At 41.6% G+C, this 20,527-nt stretch overlaps 1 protein-coding gene across 1 annotated transcript in view; it reads right to left on the bottom strand.

The window, feature by feature from the left end:
- Positions 1–714: 714 nt before the first annotated feature.
- The window catches only part of LOC140134566 (sialic acid-binding Ig-like lectin 13), a 32,951-nt gene continuing 13,138 nt past the window's right edge, over positions 715–20,527 (bottom strand). Inside the window, exons 4-12 of the mRNA XM_072154966.1 lie at positions 15,294–15,560; positions 13,192–13,227; positions 11,185–11,439; positions 10,244–10,285; positions 8,846–9,103; positions 7,494–7,517; positions 6,393–6,483; positions 3,991–4,105; positions 715–901 (exon numbers count right to left, since the gene is read on the bottom strand). Coding sequence (XP_072011067.1) covers positions 737–901; positions 3,991–4,105; positions 6,393–6,483; positions 7,494–7,517; positions 8,846–9,103; positions 10,244–10,285; positions 11,185–11,439; positions 13,192–13,227; positions 15,294–15,560 — 1,253 coding nt within the window. The 3' untranslated portion in view covers positions 715–736. The remainder of the gene's footprint in view (positions 902–3,990; positions 4,106–6,392; positions 6,484–7,493; positions 7,518–8,845; positions 9,104–10,243; positions 10,286–11,184; positions 11,440–13,191; positions 13,228–15,293; positions 15,561–20,527) is intronic.

Raw genomic sequence — 20,527 nt, 5'->3', positions numbered from 1 at the left:
TATTGCTTAGCCTAGTAAGTCACTGTTAATTAAGTTACCAGCCTCCTTATTTCATAATCTCAGACCCTCAACAATGTCTGGTGCAGACAGTACCAGCAAGGAAACATATGAAGCGTCTTAGTAAAACAAGGATCCGGCTATGTCAAGAGGATCCAAAACCCATCCACTGCACCCACCAGATCCATTTGGAAGTTCAGACCTCCTGATATCCGGACACATTTGGGGCGATTTATCAAGCTGTCTGAAAGTCAGAATATTTCTAGTTGCCCATGGCAACCAATCACAGCTCAGCTTTCAGTTTTACCAGTGCTCATGAATATTTTAATGGGTAGCTGTGATTGGTTTCCATGGGCAACTAGAAATATTCTGACTTTCAGACAGCTTGATAAATCTGCCCCATTGTGCCTGGTGTTGGACTGCACTTTAAGCTGAGCCCAAACCCTGCCCAGGCTACTGCTAGTGCTTAAGTGCTGGGTGTCCTTGCCATGGCCAACTACACGGCCCGTCACTACCTCCATATCACCTAAGTTGTGAAAGGGACAGGATAGGAGCAACATATATTTGGGTGTCCTTTATATATATCAGGACTTCCTTTAGACAAGTTGGCCTTGACTTAATCCAGTACTGAACACTGGAAATATGGGTCACCAGGACAAGGAAGCACACGCATTATTAATTAATTATAATTACACATTATAATAAAGGATCCATGGGACATGATCGGATGGAAATTTATTCATGCCTTTGTCTTTTTTGCCTTTATTTCTGTATATTCAGTTTCTGGTTGGCTTGATGGAACTTTGAAGGGTTTAGATTTGAAAGTGATTGCAGAATATTGTACGTTCTCATGATCCGGTGTGGCATCTTTCGAATCCAATTGTGTACCATTGTCTTTGGTCTCCTGTGCAAGAAATACAATAATTAACAAAGGGGATAAGGGATGAAAAACGGGGCTTGGAGGTGACGCGCTCTGAACCCAGAAGATACAGAGGAGATTTTCTCTGAATTGGAGAGTATTGTATTTATATTGGTCTAGTTTATATTTAGTTTAGTTTGTATTTACATTGGTCGGGTTTCAAAGCCAAATTGGTGTCTTCATCAGGTCAATGGTACAAATAAAAATAAAGATTAAAAATGCAATTGTAAGAACAACACACTTACTAAGGGTCTGTCGGAGGCATTTTCGTCAGGTTTCCCAACGATTTCTGCTTTGCGGCGAATTGCCCCGGGATTTTGGCGCACGCAATCGGATTTTGGCACATCGGCTCCGGCTTTCACGCAACAGAAAACGGGGGCGTGGCCGTTGGACAACCCGGCGGATTTGGACAAACCGCGGAATTGAAAAAAGGAAATCAGCACTCATATGCACCGGGAAGAAGTAGGTGAACTCCGGTGGACCTCGGTACAGAAGCAACAGATGCAGGAACTCGGGCGCACGATCTCCGTGAATCGCGCCGGACCCGAATCCTCGACGGACAATGCACCACGGGATCGCGACAGGACCGGGTGAGTAAATCTGCCCCAATGTGTACAATATAAGTAAATAAGTCCTTAAATAAAGCAATTCATGGATAAAAATAGATAGATAGAAATAGATATTTGCTTTGTTGATTAGCTAAATTTACGTAGAAATGGGCATCAGTGGGTGTATATGATGGTGTATATAGGAATGATCAAGGAGTAAGTGTGGAAATCAAGGGCTGAAAAATTGCAGAATAGATCTAAATTGACTAAAAGGGTTAAAAAGAGCATATGTTTTTGTAAGAGATGTATATGGGACGAATGGTGATAATTACAGTAGGTATGTGGAGCACATGTTATCGTATCGGTGGTGATATGCAAGGTAGTTCAAGAATGAGGTTATCTCAAATCCCGAGCGACTGCAGTGCTGGGGTAAAGCCGATAACTGAATGGGGAGGGAAAGGGCAGGATGAAAATAATGTAGCCACGATGGGAAGGCAGGAATAACGGGAAGTGGTGAACTCACTCATCCATAATATTCATTCGATTCCACACAATTTTTTCATTAATTTTTATTTTATTTTCCATGTGTATATATCTATTTCTCTTTAATACCCATTCGCTTTATTACTCTTATATGACTACTTGTCTATCAATTACCCTCAATCCCCTGTCTATAACTAATAACTAATTCATATTATTCTTACAGCCATTTTCACAGCATATCATCCACTAAAACTTTCCCAATATGTACTACCACATTATTCAAATTACCCTGCATCCTACCCCCCATACACATTCCATCCCTCCCTCTCTCGTGTTGAAACACACATGTATGCGCACAGCGCCAAGCACAGCGACACGCGGGAATAATACAAGTGCGCATGCACAGTGCTGCGCACCACTCCGACTATGCGCATATATGTCAAGGTACTTTTTGCTGCCCAACACATCGACTCAAGCATCGCTGCCGCTCTACGTCCTACACTGCATATCACCACGAATGCGATATCATGTGCTCCCCCTAACTACTTCTTTTACATATCCAATTATCACCATTCGCCCCATTTACATCCATTACACATATATGTGCACGTGTATGACTTTTATCCATAAATTGATTTATTTCCCTAAATGACTTATTTACTTAATTATCTATTTACTTATATATGTATACATTGTATTGTTCTTAAAATTGCATTTTTATCTTTGTATTCTGTGTACAGGTGCTTTCGGCCTGATGAAGATGCCAATTTGACGTTGAAACGCATTGCCTTACCAATAAACTAGACCACGTGAATATAATTCTCTCCAAATCACTCTGTTTTGTTCTGTGCTTCTTTTGGGTGCAGAGTGTGTCACCTCCAAGCCCTATTTCTTATCCCTCTTGACCACATACTGGAACCCTTACAGTTAAGAGCTTGATACAGCCCCTCCACTCCTGTGCATAACCAATTTTTTCCAGTCGGCTACCACTAGACATGTTTGGTGCCTTAGCTCGTAAGCCTCTCTATTTGGTATTCTTCTTGTCATCTCTTGCCTCCCTCTACAATAATTACCTATAAAATATAGCATATTTGCTGTCTCCACACATACTGTATATGGACACTATGATAGAAAATTTTTGACAATATTCATTGTTTAGTGCTTCAGTATTTGGAAGGGGGTTAGACTTCCTGTAAGAGCACTGAAACTACTGTATGGAATCCCAAACACCTTTACAGGGTGCCCAGGTACGATTAAAGTGGTCCAATAGTAGTATCTTCTACACCTGTCAGCATTAACATGCTACCTGCATGATCACAGGGAGCTTATCTGCCAATTTTCTGTAAATTTTCAGACATATGGTCCACATACCAATGCTAACTGTTATACAAAGAAGACAGAGATTGGGCAAATAACAAAATTGTCTTAATATTTGATTGATGAGGTCTGATCCCCGGGGCCACTATGGATCAAAATCAGGTGGTTGTTAGAGAGCGTGTGTGACTATAACCCCAGTGGTGCTATTTCTGTTGGTGGTCACTTGGTAGAGTGTTCAGCCAATGGCATAGAAGTTGATAGAGTAGTTGACACATTGGGGCAGATTTGCTTACCTGGTCCTGTTGCAATCCCTGGGGTGCGTTCTCCGACGAGGATGAAGTCTGGCGCGATTCTTCAAGATCGTGCGTCAAGATTGAGGCCCATTTACTAAGGGTTTCCCGGCTATTTCCGATTTGCGCCGCATTTAAGTGGGGTTTTTGACGCACACGGTCGGATTGTGGCAATCGCACCGACTTGCATGCGACACAAATCAGGGGGCATGGCCGACAGACAACCGGACTGATTCGGACTAAGCGTGGGATTTACGACCTCAGCGGGGAAGCAACACATGCAGGAAAATGGACGCACGATCTTGAAGAATTGCACCGGACTTCATCCTCATCGGAGAACTCACCTCGGGGATCGCGACAGGACCGGGTAAGTAAATCTGCCCCATTTACTCACTACGAGCCATTTTCACATTGATCTTCCCATTACCCTCTGTACCTGAGGTTTAGAGTGAGACGCATTAATGTTCACGTATATCACATCTTTCGATGGTTCTACATTGGCAGGAGGTTCTTCCGCTTTCACATATTTCTTATTCATAGACAGTTTTTTTCTAAAAATGGGAAACAAGACCAATTAATATTCTCTAGTGATACCAGCGATTTACGATATCATATAAAAATGTCAACCAGTTTGTACTGAAAGGGTGGTTTTTGCATTGCCATAGTAATTAGTCTTTAATAACACTACATAATGTTGCACACGCAATTTCTATGTTCACATAGTTCCAGCGCTGAACCATATTGATTAAAGTGCTATCCTCATTACATTCCTATCCCCTAAGGGCTCTTTAACACTGTCTTGTATTTTCACTGATTGGTTGTCTGAGGAAATTATTAAACATGACATATTTTTTTTTTTTAAACAATGAGGATGATGGGAGGCAATAGAAGTCTATGAGACCGCAAAAAAAACGGATGAAACTGATGAGGCTGAAAAACCAGGTGTGATGTTTCCAAAGCAAAGCTACACCTTCTGTTATTTTATTGTGGACACAGAGACATAGGGGCACAATTAACTGGTCCAGTCGCGATCCCACGGTGTGTTGTCTGACGTGGATTCGCGCCCTGATGGGATTCACTAAGGTCTTGCGCCCGATATCCACCAGGTGTTGCTGCTTTGCCGAGGTCCGCCGGAGTTCACCATCTTCTTCCTGGTGCTTGTAAGTGTGTGTCAAGCGACAAAAATATTTTAAAAAATACCACGGTTTTTCCGAATCCGTTGGGTTTTCCGATGGCCATGCCCCCCAATTTCCATTGCATGAAAGCCGGCACCGATGCAACACAATCCGATCGCGTGCGCCAAAAACTCGGGGCAATTTGGCGCAAAACAGTAAAATTTGGAAAACCCGACGGAAATGCTCAATTCAGTCCCTTTAGTAAATGTGCCCCATAATGGAAGAAAAACACAACGGATGCAAAATGCAACCGATGCGCAGCTCAAGCCAAGTGATTACCCACGCCAATGTGAAAGAGCCAATGGACTGGAGGGTAGGTTACTGGTTGTAACTCCCTATGTATGAAAAAGAGACGTCTGGATGGCGCTGGTACTCAAGGGTAAAGGTTTCTTTTATTCGGAGAAATTTTTTGGACAACGCATTTCGCACCACACAAATAAATTAATTTACTGGTAAGTTTAAAATTGAATCGATAAAATGAAATGGATCAATGAACCATCCTCATCTCATCTCATGAGCTTCCGAGAACTAATGGTCTAGATAGACTCATCCCAGACAAACAAACCTGCACGTGCACCTTATGATCTATGTGTATTTATATATGGATATTTGGATAAGGTTGGACACAGATTTACCCTGGAGGGTGTTCTGTGTCAGACTAGTGGAGGCGCTGTGGAACAGGGGAGCTGCATGTACTTTTCTTGCCCTCTCTATGCTGTTTCCTCTTTGATGACACATTGGGGGCCATTTACTAAGTGCCGGATTCACGTTTTCCCGACGTGTTACCCGAATATTTCCGATTTGCGCCGATTTTCACTGAATTGCCCCGGGATTTTGGCGCATGTGATCAGATTGTGCCGCATCGGCGCCGGCATGCACGCGATGGAAATCGGGGGGCGTGGCTGAACGAAAACCCGGCGGATTCGGAAAAACCGCCGCATTAATAAAAAAAAAATCTGTTGCGGAGCTTGCACTTACCTTCACTCAGTCAATGCTTTTCAGCGCAGCAGCGCCACCTGGGGGACGGCGGGGAACTGCCTTAATGAAACCCAGCCGGACCCGAATCCACCACAGAGAACGTGCCGCTGGATCGCGAATGGACCGGGTAAGTAAATCTGCCCCATAGAACCTCTATGATTTTGGATTTTTAATTGTATTTACATCGGTTATTTGTTAAGAACGATCTGGACCAATCTTAATTTTTTGGCACATCCTGGCATTAGAATAGAAATCTGTACAGCCATTGGCTGGTGAAGACTCTTGATACAACCTACACCTACACATGTGTCCTTGTTCTGCCTTTGTGGTCATGGCTTTTCTTTATTATTTCTCCTTTTCTGCTGGTCAGAGGTGTCTCAGGACTTTTGCCTTTTTAGTACATCTCAGTTAAGGTCTTTAGTGAATTTTTTTTGGCCAAAAGTCGCAAAGAAAACCCCAACCAGCTTTCCTAAGTCTTGTAAGATCATGTATGGATTTGTGACTGTGTTTTTTCCAACTTTTTAAAAAAGTTGCAGAAAAGTAGACAATGGGAAAAATTTAAGGGAGTTTGCCTTGGGTGCAAAAAACACATGCTCCACAAAAAGTCATAAATAAGTAAAAAACAGCAAAGCTTTAACAAGAGTACACGTGTCCCTATGAGAACCAGTGTAGTAAACATTCTCACCTTGTGATAAGTGTGTATAGAATAATGATTAAAACGGAGACGCTTAATCCACACATCAATCCGATTGCTATATCCCGGAGTGAAACTGAATCTGTGTAGAAAAAAAAAATAGAAGGTTTTAATGAAGTTATTTAAGTTCAAAACTAGGTGCAAAGAAGCGGAAACTAAGATGAAGACAGAACAACATAAAGAAAAAGAAAGAAAAAGGCCATGGGAAAAACCAACAATACAGCCGAACCAAGCATAGAATCAGGGGCTTAAAACAAAAGGGGCAGATGTGGGGGGGGGATTTGGGGTTTGCATTTTTTTCTTTTCTTTTTACGCTTTTTTTCACTTGCGTTTTTGTTTGTGACCTTTTTCATGAGTTCTGTGCCGTTTTGTGTTAATTTCCCTGCTTTGTCCCAAATTCATCTATTAGCTGTGCATGGTGACAGAAGTTGACACACTATTTATCACCAATTTTCGGCTAAAAAAATCACAAAACATGCACGTATACTCCAGTTCACAACAAGAAACCTTGGTAAAGGTTGCTCCAAATATTGTGCAAATTTTTTTTGTAAAAAACTAAAGAAAAACTTCCCAGCGATAAGACGAAAAACAGAACTGCAAATTTCAAGGCTAAGATATATCTGCCCCAAAGTTTTTCATGCTTCTGTTAAGTCACATGATGTATTATGGGATGTCTCTCAGACAGTTATATAGATTAATGTTATAAAGTCAATCAGGACTTCTTCGTAGTCCAATGAAAACAGAACATATAGAGGAACCAGACATAGAAATAGAACAAGAAGAAGAGATTAAGAAATTGCTAATGAAACTCAATAAAGAAACACAAGAAGAAAAGGAAGAGAAATAGAAAAATTAGGGGAAAATAGGATCAGTAGGTGAGAAGGATAAGAAGCAAGAGCAGAAAGGAGACACGTGAAGGGTGTAAGTAGAGGAAGAAAACATAAAGATTAGAAGATGGACAAAAAGGGTTTGAAAAGGGGCGAAAAGTAGAAGAGAGAAGGATGCGGACTCATAATTGAAAGAAAAGAAGAACATATGGAAGAGGACAAACTAAATGTAATAAAATAGAAATTAGACCCAAACTGATACTACCGGTCACTGGTTGAGCTGTTGACTCTGAAAAGATAAAATAACCCAATAAATAATATTAACAGTGGTTGGAACAAGAAATTAACACAGTTGCCTATTAAATGATGGCGCAAAGAGGAAAGGAATGGCGGTCCAATGTTCCTTATAGTCAAAGAGGTCTATGGGTTTTTCCTCTGTATCCACGTCATTCAGGGATTTAAATACCTGCACGAATGCAAAGGCATATCCAGTAAACAGTACCTTAAATTAGGCGAAGATGAGGTGAGTGAATAGGGTCATCGAGTTCTCAATGTGTTCTTCTATGCGGTGTGCTCGTCGATCCCGTTACTCCACTTGCGGCGTACAGCGGGCGGCTGAGCAGATCTCCTGTCCTTCCGACTCGGGAACTGAGTCACAGCTCTTTTCGTTCCGCCTTGGTCCGCAGTGGTACGTGTGGAGAGAAATATGGGACAATAGTGCAACACAGCTTCGTGGTGGATGTTATTTCCTTGTTATTTGAAGGACCTCCGATGACGTCATGGATGCTATTTCCTTGTTACTTGAAGGACCTCCGATGACATCATGATCATGACGTCATCCGAGGTCCTTCAAATAACAAGGAAATAGCATCCACCACGAAGCTGTGTTGCACTATTGTCCCATATTTCTCTCCACACGTACCACTGCGGTCCAAGGCGGAACGAAAAGAGCTGTGACTCAGTTCCCGAGTCGGAAGGACAGGAGACCTGCACAGCCGCCCGCTGTACGCCGCAAGTAGAGTAACGGGATCGACGAGCACACCGCATAGAAGAACACATCGAGAACTCGATGACCCTATTCACTCACCTCATCTTCGCCTAATTGAAGGTACTGTTTACTGGATATGCCTTTGCATTCGTGCAGGTATTTAAATCCCTGAATGACGTGGATGCAGAGGAAAAACCCATAGACCTCTTCCAATAAATAATATTATCTGCAAAATTATATAGTTTTAACACTTGTGATCTCCAATTTTTCCTCCGGACACTGCTACTATGGTCTGTGTGTTTATTTATACTTAACTATTGAAACTTGCTAAAATATATGGCACAAGATTGGGAATTGCTTAAAAAAATACGCTGAGGTATGGGGACGGGTGAATGTGGCCACCTCAGCCGGCTGGAAGCTGTTCTCAGAGCGGGAAACAAGGTATTAATAGATAGAACATCTCATTGTTATTTTTTTAAAAAGAGATTTTACAACTTATCACCATATTTTTTCTAGATTTCTTCATACAGTTTATAGTAAATTAGAATTTCCATACACAAAACACTCAACTTTCAAAACAAAACTTTTATGTGGATTTATCTGTTCTCTCATGTACAAATGTATTTTACCTTGTTTGGTGCCCACTCTTATCCATTGCTCTTTAAACCCAATTTCATTCCACGCCAAGCATCTGTAGACATCGGCCATCGAGGACGTCACGTTGACCATTGCAGATGCTCCGCTGTTACTCACTGTAGAAATATTTGTGCGAAACTCCCCCTTTATCCAGACCACGCGGACAGTAGGGTAACCATCCACTCTGCAGGCAAGGGTCAAGGTTTCCGCTGGATCGATGGGCACTTGTTGACTTACAGGAAGTACACCACCTGCAAATATGTAGACAAGTCTCCTGAATGACTAAACATTGGAACATATTATAATGATCACAGTCTACAATGAGACCTGGTCTGTGACCCATTGTTTCAACCAGTTTTTCAGCTGCCCAATCACCAGACGCCCCAGACCCATTGTGCCTAATATGTTGGGGGGTTGGAATAGCCCATACTGGAAGGATAGATTCATGTGCCTTCTCTGCCAGAAAAAGTAAGACATAATAAATCTCCTTAGACCAGTGGTTCTCAACCTTTCTAATGCTGTGACCCCGCAATACAGTTCCTCATGCTGTGGTGACCCCAAACCTTGCAACTCGCAGTAAAAACACTGTAAAATTGCAGCTCCAATGGCTTTAGGCGACCCCTGGTTTTGGTTGTTCGACCCCCGCTGGGCTCCCGACCCACAGGTTGAGAACCACTGCCTTAGACTGTCTACAGTCATATGATATTAGAGAGCTTTGTTAGTATATCGATTGGTGAAACTAATGGCACTTATTGCTTTGGAATGATGTTTGATAGAGAAAATTGTTTTATTTTTCTAGAATCAGTTGATGACCGGAAAATAGTTGCATCTGGTGGAGAAGGCGAAAGGTCAACGTTAATCTTATCCAACTGGACTTGTTCTCCTATTACTCTGTGCTTGTATATAGAAGTGTTATCATGTATACTCGAGTATAAGCCTAGTTCTTCAAACCCAAACTCGGCTTATACTCGAGTAAAAAAATATATCAAAACTCACCTTTCCGGATTTCACCTGCTGCTGGCTATATACTGGGGCAGGGGGCTGGCTATATACTGGAGGATATGGGCTGGCAGGCTATAAACTGGGGGGCAGGTGCTGGCTATATACTATGGGACAGGGTCCGGCAGGCTATATAATGGGGAGGCTGTGACCAATGCATTTCCCACCCTCGGCTTATACTCGAGTCAATAGGTTTTCCCAGGTTTTTGTGTTAAAATTAGGGGCCTCGGCTTATACTTGGGTCGACTTATACTCGAGTATATACAGTATATATGATGACAAATTACCGAGTTGCAGCCCAAATGGCATTAGTAAAGTTTAGCTCCGCCACATCTACACACAATAATACACTATCACACACACTTATAATACATAAAGTATTTAAAATATACCTTTGGATGAAGTAATACTGATGTTCACAATTATGAATAAATCTGTAAAAAGAATGTAAAATCTCATTGTTATTACATAATGTTCAATTACAGAGGGCGGGTGTAGAAGAAAAACGGTACATTTTGATGAAATGTCACATGCACAAATAAACACAAACTTTATGCTCCACGAAGACACAAAGGGAGAACAGACGTCCCAATGAAGAGCCCCTCCATAAATGCTCCATAATGAAGACAAAATAATAATAATAATAATAATAATAGTAGTAGTAATACAAATAATAATAAAAATAATAGTAATAATAATAAAATAAAAGTAATAATAATAATAATAATAATAATAATAATATTAATAAAATAATAGTATTAATAAAAATAATAATAAAAATAATAGTAATAATAATATTATTAGTATTAGTATTATTATTGTTATTATTATATTTAAGGATGAGTAATTCTATTGGTCTAATTTGTAGATCTTCTGATTTTACAGCATCTAATGAATGTTGATCCAAATGAGATTTCAAGTTATAGTTAGGGTTAGCATTAGGGATAGAGGTAGCATTAGGCATAGTAGCCTCTTTGCTCTGAGACAGCGTAAAGAGGCTACTGGGGCGTGGAGTAGCCGCATCGTGTAGTCTCAGCTCCGGCTACTCCATGTCCCAGTAGCCTCTTTGGTAAATTAGCATATTACACCAATTAAAGATTAAAAAAAATAAAGGGCCTAAAGTATTAGCCCTATAAAGGACTATCCTTACATATGTTAGAGGCACCTACCACTGGATCCACCTTAAGAGGTTTCCTTTAATGTGCTTTTTACTCATTTCCTTTCTACTGGGATATTACTTGACCACTTATTTCCTCTCCCGCTCTACAATACAATTACTATGAGGTTATGACATGACAGTGACTATTATATGTATCTATCCTCTGATACTTACACTGTACAGTTACACTGATGTTTGTGCTTCTCGTTAGATGTTCATTCATGGCGGAGCAGGTGTAGACCCCGGTCTGGTTAGTCGTGATGTTGTATAGTTGGAGTTTGAGCTCCTTTCCACTTCCGTGCTGGAGAACTTTATTCTTCCCATCCGTCCAGGTCACATTCACTTCCAGGTCACTTTGTACAGAACATTTTAATATCATGGAGGAGCCTTCATCCACTCTGATAGGGTCTGGTTTATTGTTTTGCTTTCCTTGAGGAAAAGATTGAGAGTTAGAGCCTACACATGGCCGTGTACTGTGAGCCCAGATGGAGGACCAACCGTAAAGTTCTTCATGTACCCAACAACTTTCAAGAGTCTTCTGGTCTTAAACTGTTTAAATGTCCATATGAGATTGGTTGAACACCCAGCACAGACACAGTGCTTTTGTTATATAGGGGATGTAACAGGAAGTAAAGAGCGCTGTTCTCTGTGTAGTGGTCAGACCAAGTTATTGCAGCTAAGCTACCAATCAATTTGAATAAGAGCTAAGCTGCAGTGACCTGGTTCAGCCACTACACAAACAATTGTGCTGTCTACTTTATGTTCATTGTCTGCTGAGAACATCTGATCTGTGCGGGTGCTGAGAACATGTCATCTGTGTGCGTGCCGGGTGTTAAACCTCCACCAATATCACATTAAGGACCTATTCTATGGATATGTTATTGTATAAGCTCACAACACTTTCAAGTTTTCAGGTCTGAAAAGAATGGATTCCTTCAGCCTGACTTGGGAAACAGAAGGCAGAGATAAAGTACTGGATATTAGCCAGATGGATCCAAAGTCAGGAATCTACGCACAAGTCAGAAGATTGAATCTAGGTATTGATTTAGGCTCAAGGGCCAATCGGGTCATACACAGAGGAGCAGAGTGAGCAAGACCATAGTACAGTCACAATTGTCATTGTCAGGGTGTCCCTTTGCACAGCACCCGAGTTACAATGGAAAAGAAGATTGTAAAAAATGTAAAAATAAAATTCCCAAAGTTCTATCTGATACTGGAGGGAAAAATATTAGCCAACATTAGAGCTACTAAAAGAACATGTGCTTAAGCATACAAATTATGTCTGGTTCTGAAGACGCAAAATAGCCTGGTCCTTAGAGGAAGCTACAATTTTTGGCAAGAGATGAGCTGGGAAAAAACTGCAAAGATTTCAAGTTTATAAAGAGGCAGTGCACACACAACAAAGAATGGAGAACAAGGCGGCAGATAGACCTTATAGGAGACCGGGTGCAGACACTGGGGCTCATTTACCAAGGGACCAAATCGGCACTTTCGTCGGGTTTCCCGACGATTTCTGTTTTGCGCTGAATTGCGCCGGGATTTTGGCGCATGCGATCGGATTTTGGCGCACGTGATCGGATTTCGGTGCATCGGCACCGGCTTTCACGTGACAGAAATCGGGGGGTGTGACCGTCGGACAACCCGATAGATTCTGAAAAAACGCGGAATTTAAAAAAGAATTTGTGTCGCAAGATCAGCACTCACGAAGAAGGTGAACTCCGGCGGACCTCAGCGCAGCAGTGACACCTGCTGGATATCGGGCGCACGGACCTTAGTGAATCCTGGCAGACCTGAATCAGCATCGGAGAAAGCGCCGCTGGATCGCGACTGGACCAGGTAAGTAAATGTGCCCCACTGGGTGCTACATATGACCATTATGTCTACTGACGCCACCCTATGATGACCTGGGTGTAGCTATGAACCTATACAATCAGTATTTTTGAAGGAAAGGAGGGTGCTGCAAAGTCATATTGCTGTAGGGACTTTTTTAAGGAAACCAATTTAACACTGTCTGAAGTGCTCTGCTTTGTGTAGGCCTCTTAAGACAGTATGACAAAAAGTTTAAAGGGATGGTCTACTATAGACAAAACCATTATATATATATATATCTCCTATAGATGGTACAAAGACACAAAACATGAGGGTCCCTAAAAGTTATCTTTATCTCCCCAATTGTCTTACCATTGATCTCCCATGTGATTGTAATATTAGGAGGACCTGAAATACAAAATGAACATGTCTGATAAGCATCAATAAGCGGTGGCACAGCTGAAATGATTGGAAAGGTATTAAGATCCATCATAAAAGTTCATGGAGCAGGGGTGTAACTTTAAGGGGGTACAGAGGATGCGGTTGCCACTGAACCCAAGACGCTTAGAGGGCCGTAAGGTGTTACTTTCCTATATGAGAAGACCAGTGCTATAAAGCATAGATTATAGTCGGGGGCCCGGCACAGACTTCGTACTGGACCCATTGGCTTCAAGTTACGTCACTGCTAAGGAAAGCTGTGGAACGCATTACACTGTGTGAACTTGCCTTGCATCCTTTCTACACTGAAACTCCGACTTACTAAAGTTAATTAATAACATCAACTGATCTGAGCAAAACAGAGGAGAGGAACTTGTCATCAGCATTAGGCTGAATACATCATATGCGTCGCAAGTGAAGGACTCTAACCTCAACCATGCACCTCTACGCTACTACTGATGAGAGGACCCAAACCACAATAGTCGTTGTTTGTACCAAACATTGCTGGTTCAATTCAATTCAATCAGACTTCAATCAGAAGTTTGGGTTCATTTCAACCCTGCGATCGGTGCTGACACCGCGGTCGTTTTGCTTTACATGTCAAGTCGGACACAGGGGCTTATTTACGAAGGGTCCTGTGGATCATGCGACATCTTAATAAAATAAAAGACAAATTAAAACATTAATGTAAATTTTGTACGTTTGTACGTGAAATAAAAACTAAACTACAGGTCAAAATGGGAAGAACACCTTTATAAAACTGTGATATCCAAACCTGGCTTAGAGCTGTAAAGTTTTTGTATAAATTGTATATTTGCATTAACCATCTAGAAAATACTTAAAAGGGTCTTCCCATCTGTACATTTACATTTAATTAAATTCATTTGCCATATATAAACATTTCTTCAAATGGATGTTATTACTAAAAATGTTCCTGTGTGAAGATAATTTCTCATAAATGTAATCCTGTTGTCCCTTAGAAACAAGATGGCTTCCTCGGATACGACCACCTAACATTTTGGCACTGGAGGCCAGACATTCGCTATTGAGTCCTGCCTGACCTCCTAGATTCAGCGATCATTACCACAGGACGGCTGTGGGACATGCAGTAACTCCCAGACATTTCATATACAAAAAACTTTTGTTTCTTTGTGGAATCCCTCCAGCAGAGGTGGTCGTATCCAAGGACACAGTCTTGTTTCTAAGGGACCATATCACTACATTTATGAGAAATAATCTTCACACAGTTAATTTTTTTTTTATAACATCCAATTGAAGAAATGTTTATATATGGCAGATTAATGAAACAGAATGTGAATGCCCAGACGATGAGACCCCTTTAAATTATTCAGTTAGGTTGGTATTTATTGCTTAAAAGATTAGCTAAAATATTCATCAACTATGATAAGACCTGCTGGAGAAAGTGAATAATAACAAAAATAAAATCTGAGCCCAAAAATGGTGATGATAAAGATAGGGATAGAAGATACACCTTATAAATTACCAGGGGCAGTAAGTTAAATATTTGCAGCCACCAGAGCAGAAATTGTTTTTAGGTGGAATAAACCAGAATCCCTGAAACCTGTTTTCTGATTGTATATTTTATTATATTATATTAGGACATTTTAATGTCCTTAAAAAGGGATTGCCATATATACTTGAGTATAAGCCTAGTTATGTGCTAAAAAACCGAAACTCGGCTTATACTCGAGTAAAAAAATATAGGTTTTACCAGGTTTTTGTGGTAAAATTGGGGGCCTCGGTTTATACTTGGGACGGCTTATACTCGAGTATATACAGTAATTCTTTTTTTTTTTGTTCATGTAAGCAATTTTGTATCTGATATTGTATGGATTGTTTGTATTGTAAAAGAAACATCATATTGTGAGTCCATGACTTAACTGCTTCTATATTATACCCAAACCTTAGCTGATGGATATGGCCTTCTCTAAATTCAGGACCTAGTGAAGAATTTTCTTAATTTCTAATGATCACTGCCGGAAAAGATGACTAAAACGTATAACATATAGACTTACTATAGACATTAAGACGGATAGTTCTCTGAGTCGTCGTCCCCTTGGAGTTCGTCATCTCACAAGTGATGGTTGTGCCATTATCATCTAGTGAAGGGGTAAATGTTATAGCAGGTGAATTCTCCCTCCAGATATCAGGGACATTACTCTTCCTCCATTGGAAAGTTAAGGATGTAGCAGGACAGTTCCCAGGAGGAGAGCAGGTCACTGTCTTCTCCACACCAGCAATCACTGTCCCAAGATCTGAGATGACCGGTTCTTCTGTGAGGTCTACACAAGGAACAATAATTGTGATAAAAGTTGTATTATGAGAGGAGTAACTAGTACTAGACAGCTGTCTCCAAGCTTAAAGGAAATCAAACACTCAAAAGTCACAAAAACCTAGAAATACTCACCTCTGCTTCTCTTCATCTTGATCCCGGTGCTGTCCATCGCTAGTCTTGACACGCTGGATCACCCAGAAAAGAGAAGATGTCTGGTGCTTCAGGCTGCTAATTATGCACATCCTTGCACCCTCCATCGCTGGGAGCATGGGAGAGGGTGGTGATGTCATGCAAGGGATGTGAATTCAGCGTGGGAGAGGGAGGTTGCGAGGGCGTGTATAATTAGCAGCCCAGAGCACCGGACAACTTGTCCACACGCTCCATGCTACTAATTATAAATTTCTTTTCTAGGTGAATCCACAAAATCCAATGTCAAGACTAGTGATGACAGGGCCAGGATCAACATCAAGAGGAGCAGAGGTGAGTATTTCTAGTTTTTTTTTTGTGGTTTTGTGTTGGTTTCTAAATGGTTCCTTTCCATGGCTGCAAAAAATTAGTTAGTAAACTTAGTGAGTCCAATGAGGTCCTGAATATGCATTGGTTGTTGCATTGCCCTGCCTATGCTACAGTCTGGAACATTGACAGAGAGCTTTGTTACATCATTGGACACTTAAAGTCATGTATTTAGGGTGATGTCATCTAAGGTCCTATTACATCTGCAACATGTACATCTCCATGTATGTATCTGATAACATGAAATCACAGCAACCTCTATGGACTTCTACTCCTCCCCCTCCTCCATGGAGGCTGCTGTGATTTCATGGGATCAGATACATACATGGGGTAGAGGTGTGAATGCTGAATATTTAGAATGCTGAATATTTAGAAAAGGCATGGGTAGGAGTAGATGGGAGGGGTCAGATGAGCAGAACATGTCTCCTCTAATGCCAGGTAATATAAGATAAAGTTGGCTTTTGGGGATGTAAGGGAAACAATTTTAAGCTAAAAGAAGGATTTTTAAGTTAGTTAATAGGAATCTATGGGAACCTGTCACTAGCTGTGTTTGTGAAAATGTAGTTACAGGTTCCCTTTACCAGCTCCTTACTGCTATATATATATTGTGCAACAGTAAAGGAAGTATGGGAAGAGCTCACGGGCTGAGCCCTCTCTATACGGGGCAGGTATCCGCTTTATTGCACAGTTGATACCTGCCAGTAACTGCCGCAGGGGGTGCTGGCACCAATCATAGCAGATAACATGTCAGATGCAGCAGTCGAATGGGTGAAACCATCTTTGCCAATTTGATGCCATGACAGCTAGGAACCTGCTTAAAGCTGATATAGCTGTCAATTGCCAGTGTGTACTACAGTTTTGCAGTATATAGCATGAGTAATCAGATTTTACCTATTTTTTTAACTGTTCTAGAAAAATGGTTATTTAAATTAAAAAAAATATATTATTTCAGACCCCCTAGGGTAATGTAACCCTAGGGGGTCTGAAATAATATAATTTTTTTTTAAATTTAAATAACACCCATTTCTCTAGAACAGTTAAAAAAAATAAGTAAGATCATAAACATGTTAGGTATCTCCGCATCCAAAATGTACAATCTATCAAAATATTAAAATGATTATTATTATAATAAACCCTGTAAAGGAAAATTGCGCCCAAATGCCCAGTACGTCTTTTTTTTAGCGGTTTTGCAACATATAAAAATGTAAATAAAAAGGGATCAAAAGGCCGTACAGTCCCCAAAATGCTATCAATGAAAACATCAGATTGTCCCACAAAAATGACACCTTACACAGCCAAAAAATGTGTTGCTGTCTGAATATGGCAAGAATTTTTTTTTCACAAAAGATTTTAATCTTTGTAGTATTGCAAACATAATAAAAGCTATATAAATTTACTATCATTGTGATCGTACCGACCCAATGAATAAAAGTGAGGTAAGTTTGGACAGCACAGGAAAAGATGTAAAAACAAAGGCAGTAAGAATATTGTTTTTCTGGCAAAAAATATAAAATGATGCCACCAGAAAATACAATTTGTCCCGCACATCATAAGCCCTCGTATGTTTCTGTAAACGAGAAAATAGAAAAGATATGGCTTGTGGAAAGAGGGAAGTAAAAAGCGTAAATCCGAAACTGGAAAATTGCCCAGTAATGAAATGGTTAAATATAAATGAAGTACTGTATATACTCATGTTTAAGCCAAGTTTTACTGCACAAAAAATGTGCTGAAAAGCCTCACATTGACTCAAATTCACCCTCTGGCGTACCCGATGCTCCACACGGCTCCCGATTCACGGCACGGCTCCTCCTCTTCTATCTCCAATATGCTCTAGTAGCCAGCAGAGACGCGTCCATGTAATCTGTAATCTGCTGGCCGGCGCACACTTAGATGTAGCATAGAAGATAGGCGTCGGAGAGTAAGTATGTAAGATTATTTTTTTATGTGCTGGCCGGTTTGGCTGTATCCTGCAGGGGGCTGGCTGGCTGTATACTACATGGGGCTGGCTGTGCTCTACATGGGGCTGGCTGTATACTACATGGGGGCTAGCTGGCTGTATAATACAGGGGGCTGGCAGGCTGTATACTTCATGGGGCTGACGGGCTGTATACTACATGCGGGCTGGCTGGCTGTGTACTTCATGGGGTTGGCTGGCTGTATACTACTGGGGGCTGGCTGGCTGTAAACATGGGGCTGGCAGGCTGTATACTACATGGGGGATGGCTGTATACTACTGAGGGCTGGCTGACTGTATACTTCTGGGGGCTGGCTGGCTGTTTACTTTTGGCGGCTGTCTGTCTATATACTACATGGAGGCTGGCTGGCTGTATACTACTGGGGACTGGTTGGCTCTATACTACTGGGGGGCTGGCTGTTTACTACTTGGGGCTGGCTTGCTGTATACTACATGGGGCTGGCTGGCTGTATACTACATGGGGCTAGCTGGCTGTATACTACTTGGGGCTGGCTATAAACTACTGGGGGCTGGCTGACTATATCCTGCATAGGGCTGGCTGGCTACATACTACTGGTGGATGGCTATAAACTACAGGGGGCTGGATGGTTATATACTGGAGGCTGTGACCAATGCATTTCCCATGCTCGGCTTATACTCGAGTCAATAGGTTTTCACAGTTTTTGGTGGTAAAATTTGGCGTCTCTGCTTATACTTGGGTCAGCTTATACTCGAGTATATACTATAAGTATTAGTCTTGATGCACACAAACAGATGCTCTCAGAGCATCCAGCTGGGTGCAGCAGAGAGGAAGGGTGAGTGCTCCTCTCACCTCCCCTCTCCATAGAAGAACGAGTGGCAGGGGCACAGCAAATTATAGCACTTGTCTTATATTTTTCCATGCATGGTCACGATGTGGTGAGAGAGTGTATGTTCACCGCACCATGACCTGATGCCAAAGGCATCTATGGGGACTGATCAGGCAGCAAATTAAGTTTGTGTGAACAAGACACATTGGGGCAAATTTACTTACCCGGTCCATTCGCGTTCCAGCGGCGGCTTCTCCGCTCTGGATTCGGGTCCGGCCGGGATTTAATAAGGTAGTTCTTCCGCCGTCCACCAGGTGGCGCTGCTGCGCTGAAAGTAAACTCATCGCGCCGGAATGCACCGAGCTGGACCAGGTGAAGGTAAGCGGTCCTTATGCGACACATTTTCGGGTTTTAAATGCGGCGGTTTTTCCGAATACGTCGGGTTTTCGTTCGGCCACGCCCCCCGATTTCCGTCGCGCGCATGCCAGCGCCGATGCGCCACAATCCGATCGCGTGCGCCAAAATCCCGGGGCAATTTAAGTACAAGCGGCGCAAAACGGAAATATTCGGGTAACACGTCGGGAAAACGCGAATCGGCCCCTTAATAAATGACCCCCATTATTTTTTTGCCCTGTATGTTTTTTTTACAGAAAGCAGAAAAAAATAGCAAAAATGTATTATTGTAAAATAAGCGTATTTATAAATAAATGTGATTTTCCTAAGAATACTCGACTTATACTCGACTTTATAAAAAATGTACACTGTACACTGTACCTTTCCAACGCCCCTGAAGGTCCTCTTCTTGCTTCCAATGCTCTGGTGCCTCTTCGGGTCCCCTTGTGTTGCTGGCAGCTTATAAACAATGATGTCGGCAAGCAGCTGATGTCATTCTGTGTGCCAGCCGTGCTCAGGGACCTGAAGAGGAGCAGAACAACCCGAAGAGGGGCCAAAGAGAAACCGAATGACCCAAAGAGGACCCGAAGGACCCGAAGAGACACCGGAGCATCCGAAGCAAGAATGGTGCAAAAAAATCCAAATAAAACCACACTTGAAGATGAAAATGTAAATAAGTCACTTGAGACAACATTTTTGAGACATTTGTAACAAGTGTCTCAAAAAGAGATCTGAAAAAAAAAACATTTAACACAAGGAAAAAGTGAGATTGATAAATTACCAAAGAAGAAGACGGAAAAAAATAGGCAAAAACAAACAAAGAGAACATAAACGTCCTCCTAAGAATCTCAAATTGCAAATTCAATGGACCTGCAGTCAAGACCTGGTCATCCTGGTTATTACTATATTTGCATAAATTGAATTTATGAAAATTTGATCAAAATGGTCCTTTAAAAAAATGACCTTAATTTACCTTTACTATTATTATACTGTTTTCAAATCTAGAGATCATATTATTCCTTTATCCATTGCTGCAGAGTATAAATTTTCTACCAGCTCCACGTTTTCAATACAATCCGAATACATTGAATGAATTCCCTCTTCAAGTGCAACAATGAGTAATATGGCCGCTGTATACAAGACTTGTATCCGGGAACTATAAAGACACACGGGGGAAGATTTACTTACCCGGCCCATTCGCGATCCAGCGGCGCGTTCTCTGCACTGGATTCGGGTCACTAAGGTAGTTCCTCCGCCGTCCACCAGGTGGCGCTGCTGCGATGAAGAGCATCGGAACGCACTGGA

This window comes from Engystomops pustulosus, chromosome 6 (assembly GCF_040894005.1).
Source record: "Engystomops pustulosus chromosome 6, aEngPut4.maternal, whole genome shotgun sequence".
In the NCBI taxonomy this organism is placed as follows: domain Eukaryota; kingdom Metazoa; phylum Chordata; class Amphibia; order Anura; family Leptodactylidae; genus Engystomops; species Engystomops pustulosus.
Note: the sequence above shows the minus strand (reverse complement) of the source record. Positions and strands in the feature narration are given on the sequence as shown.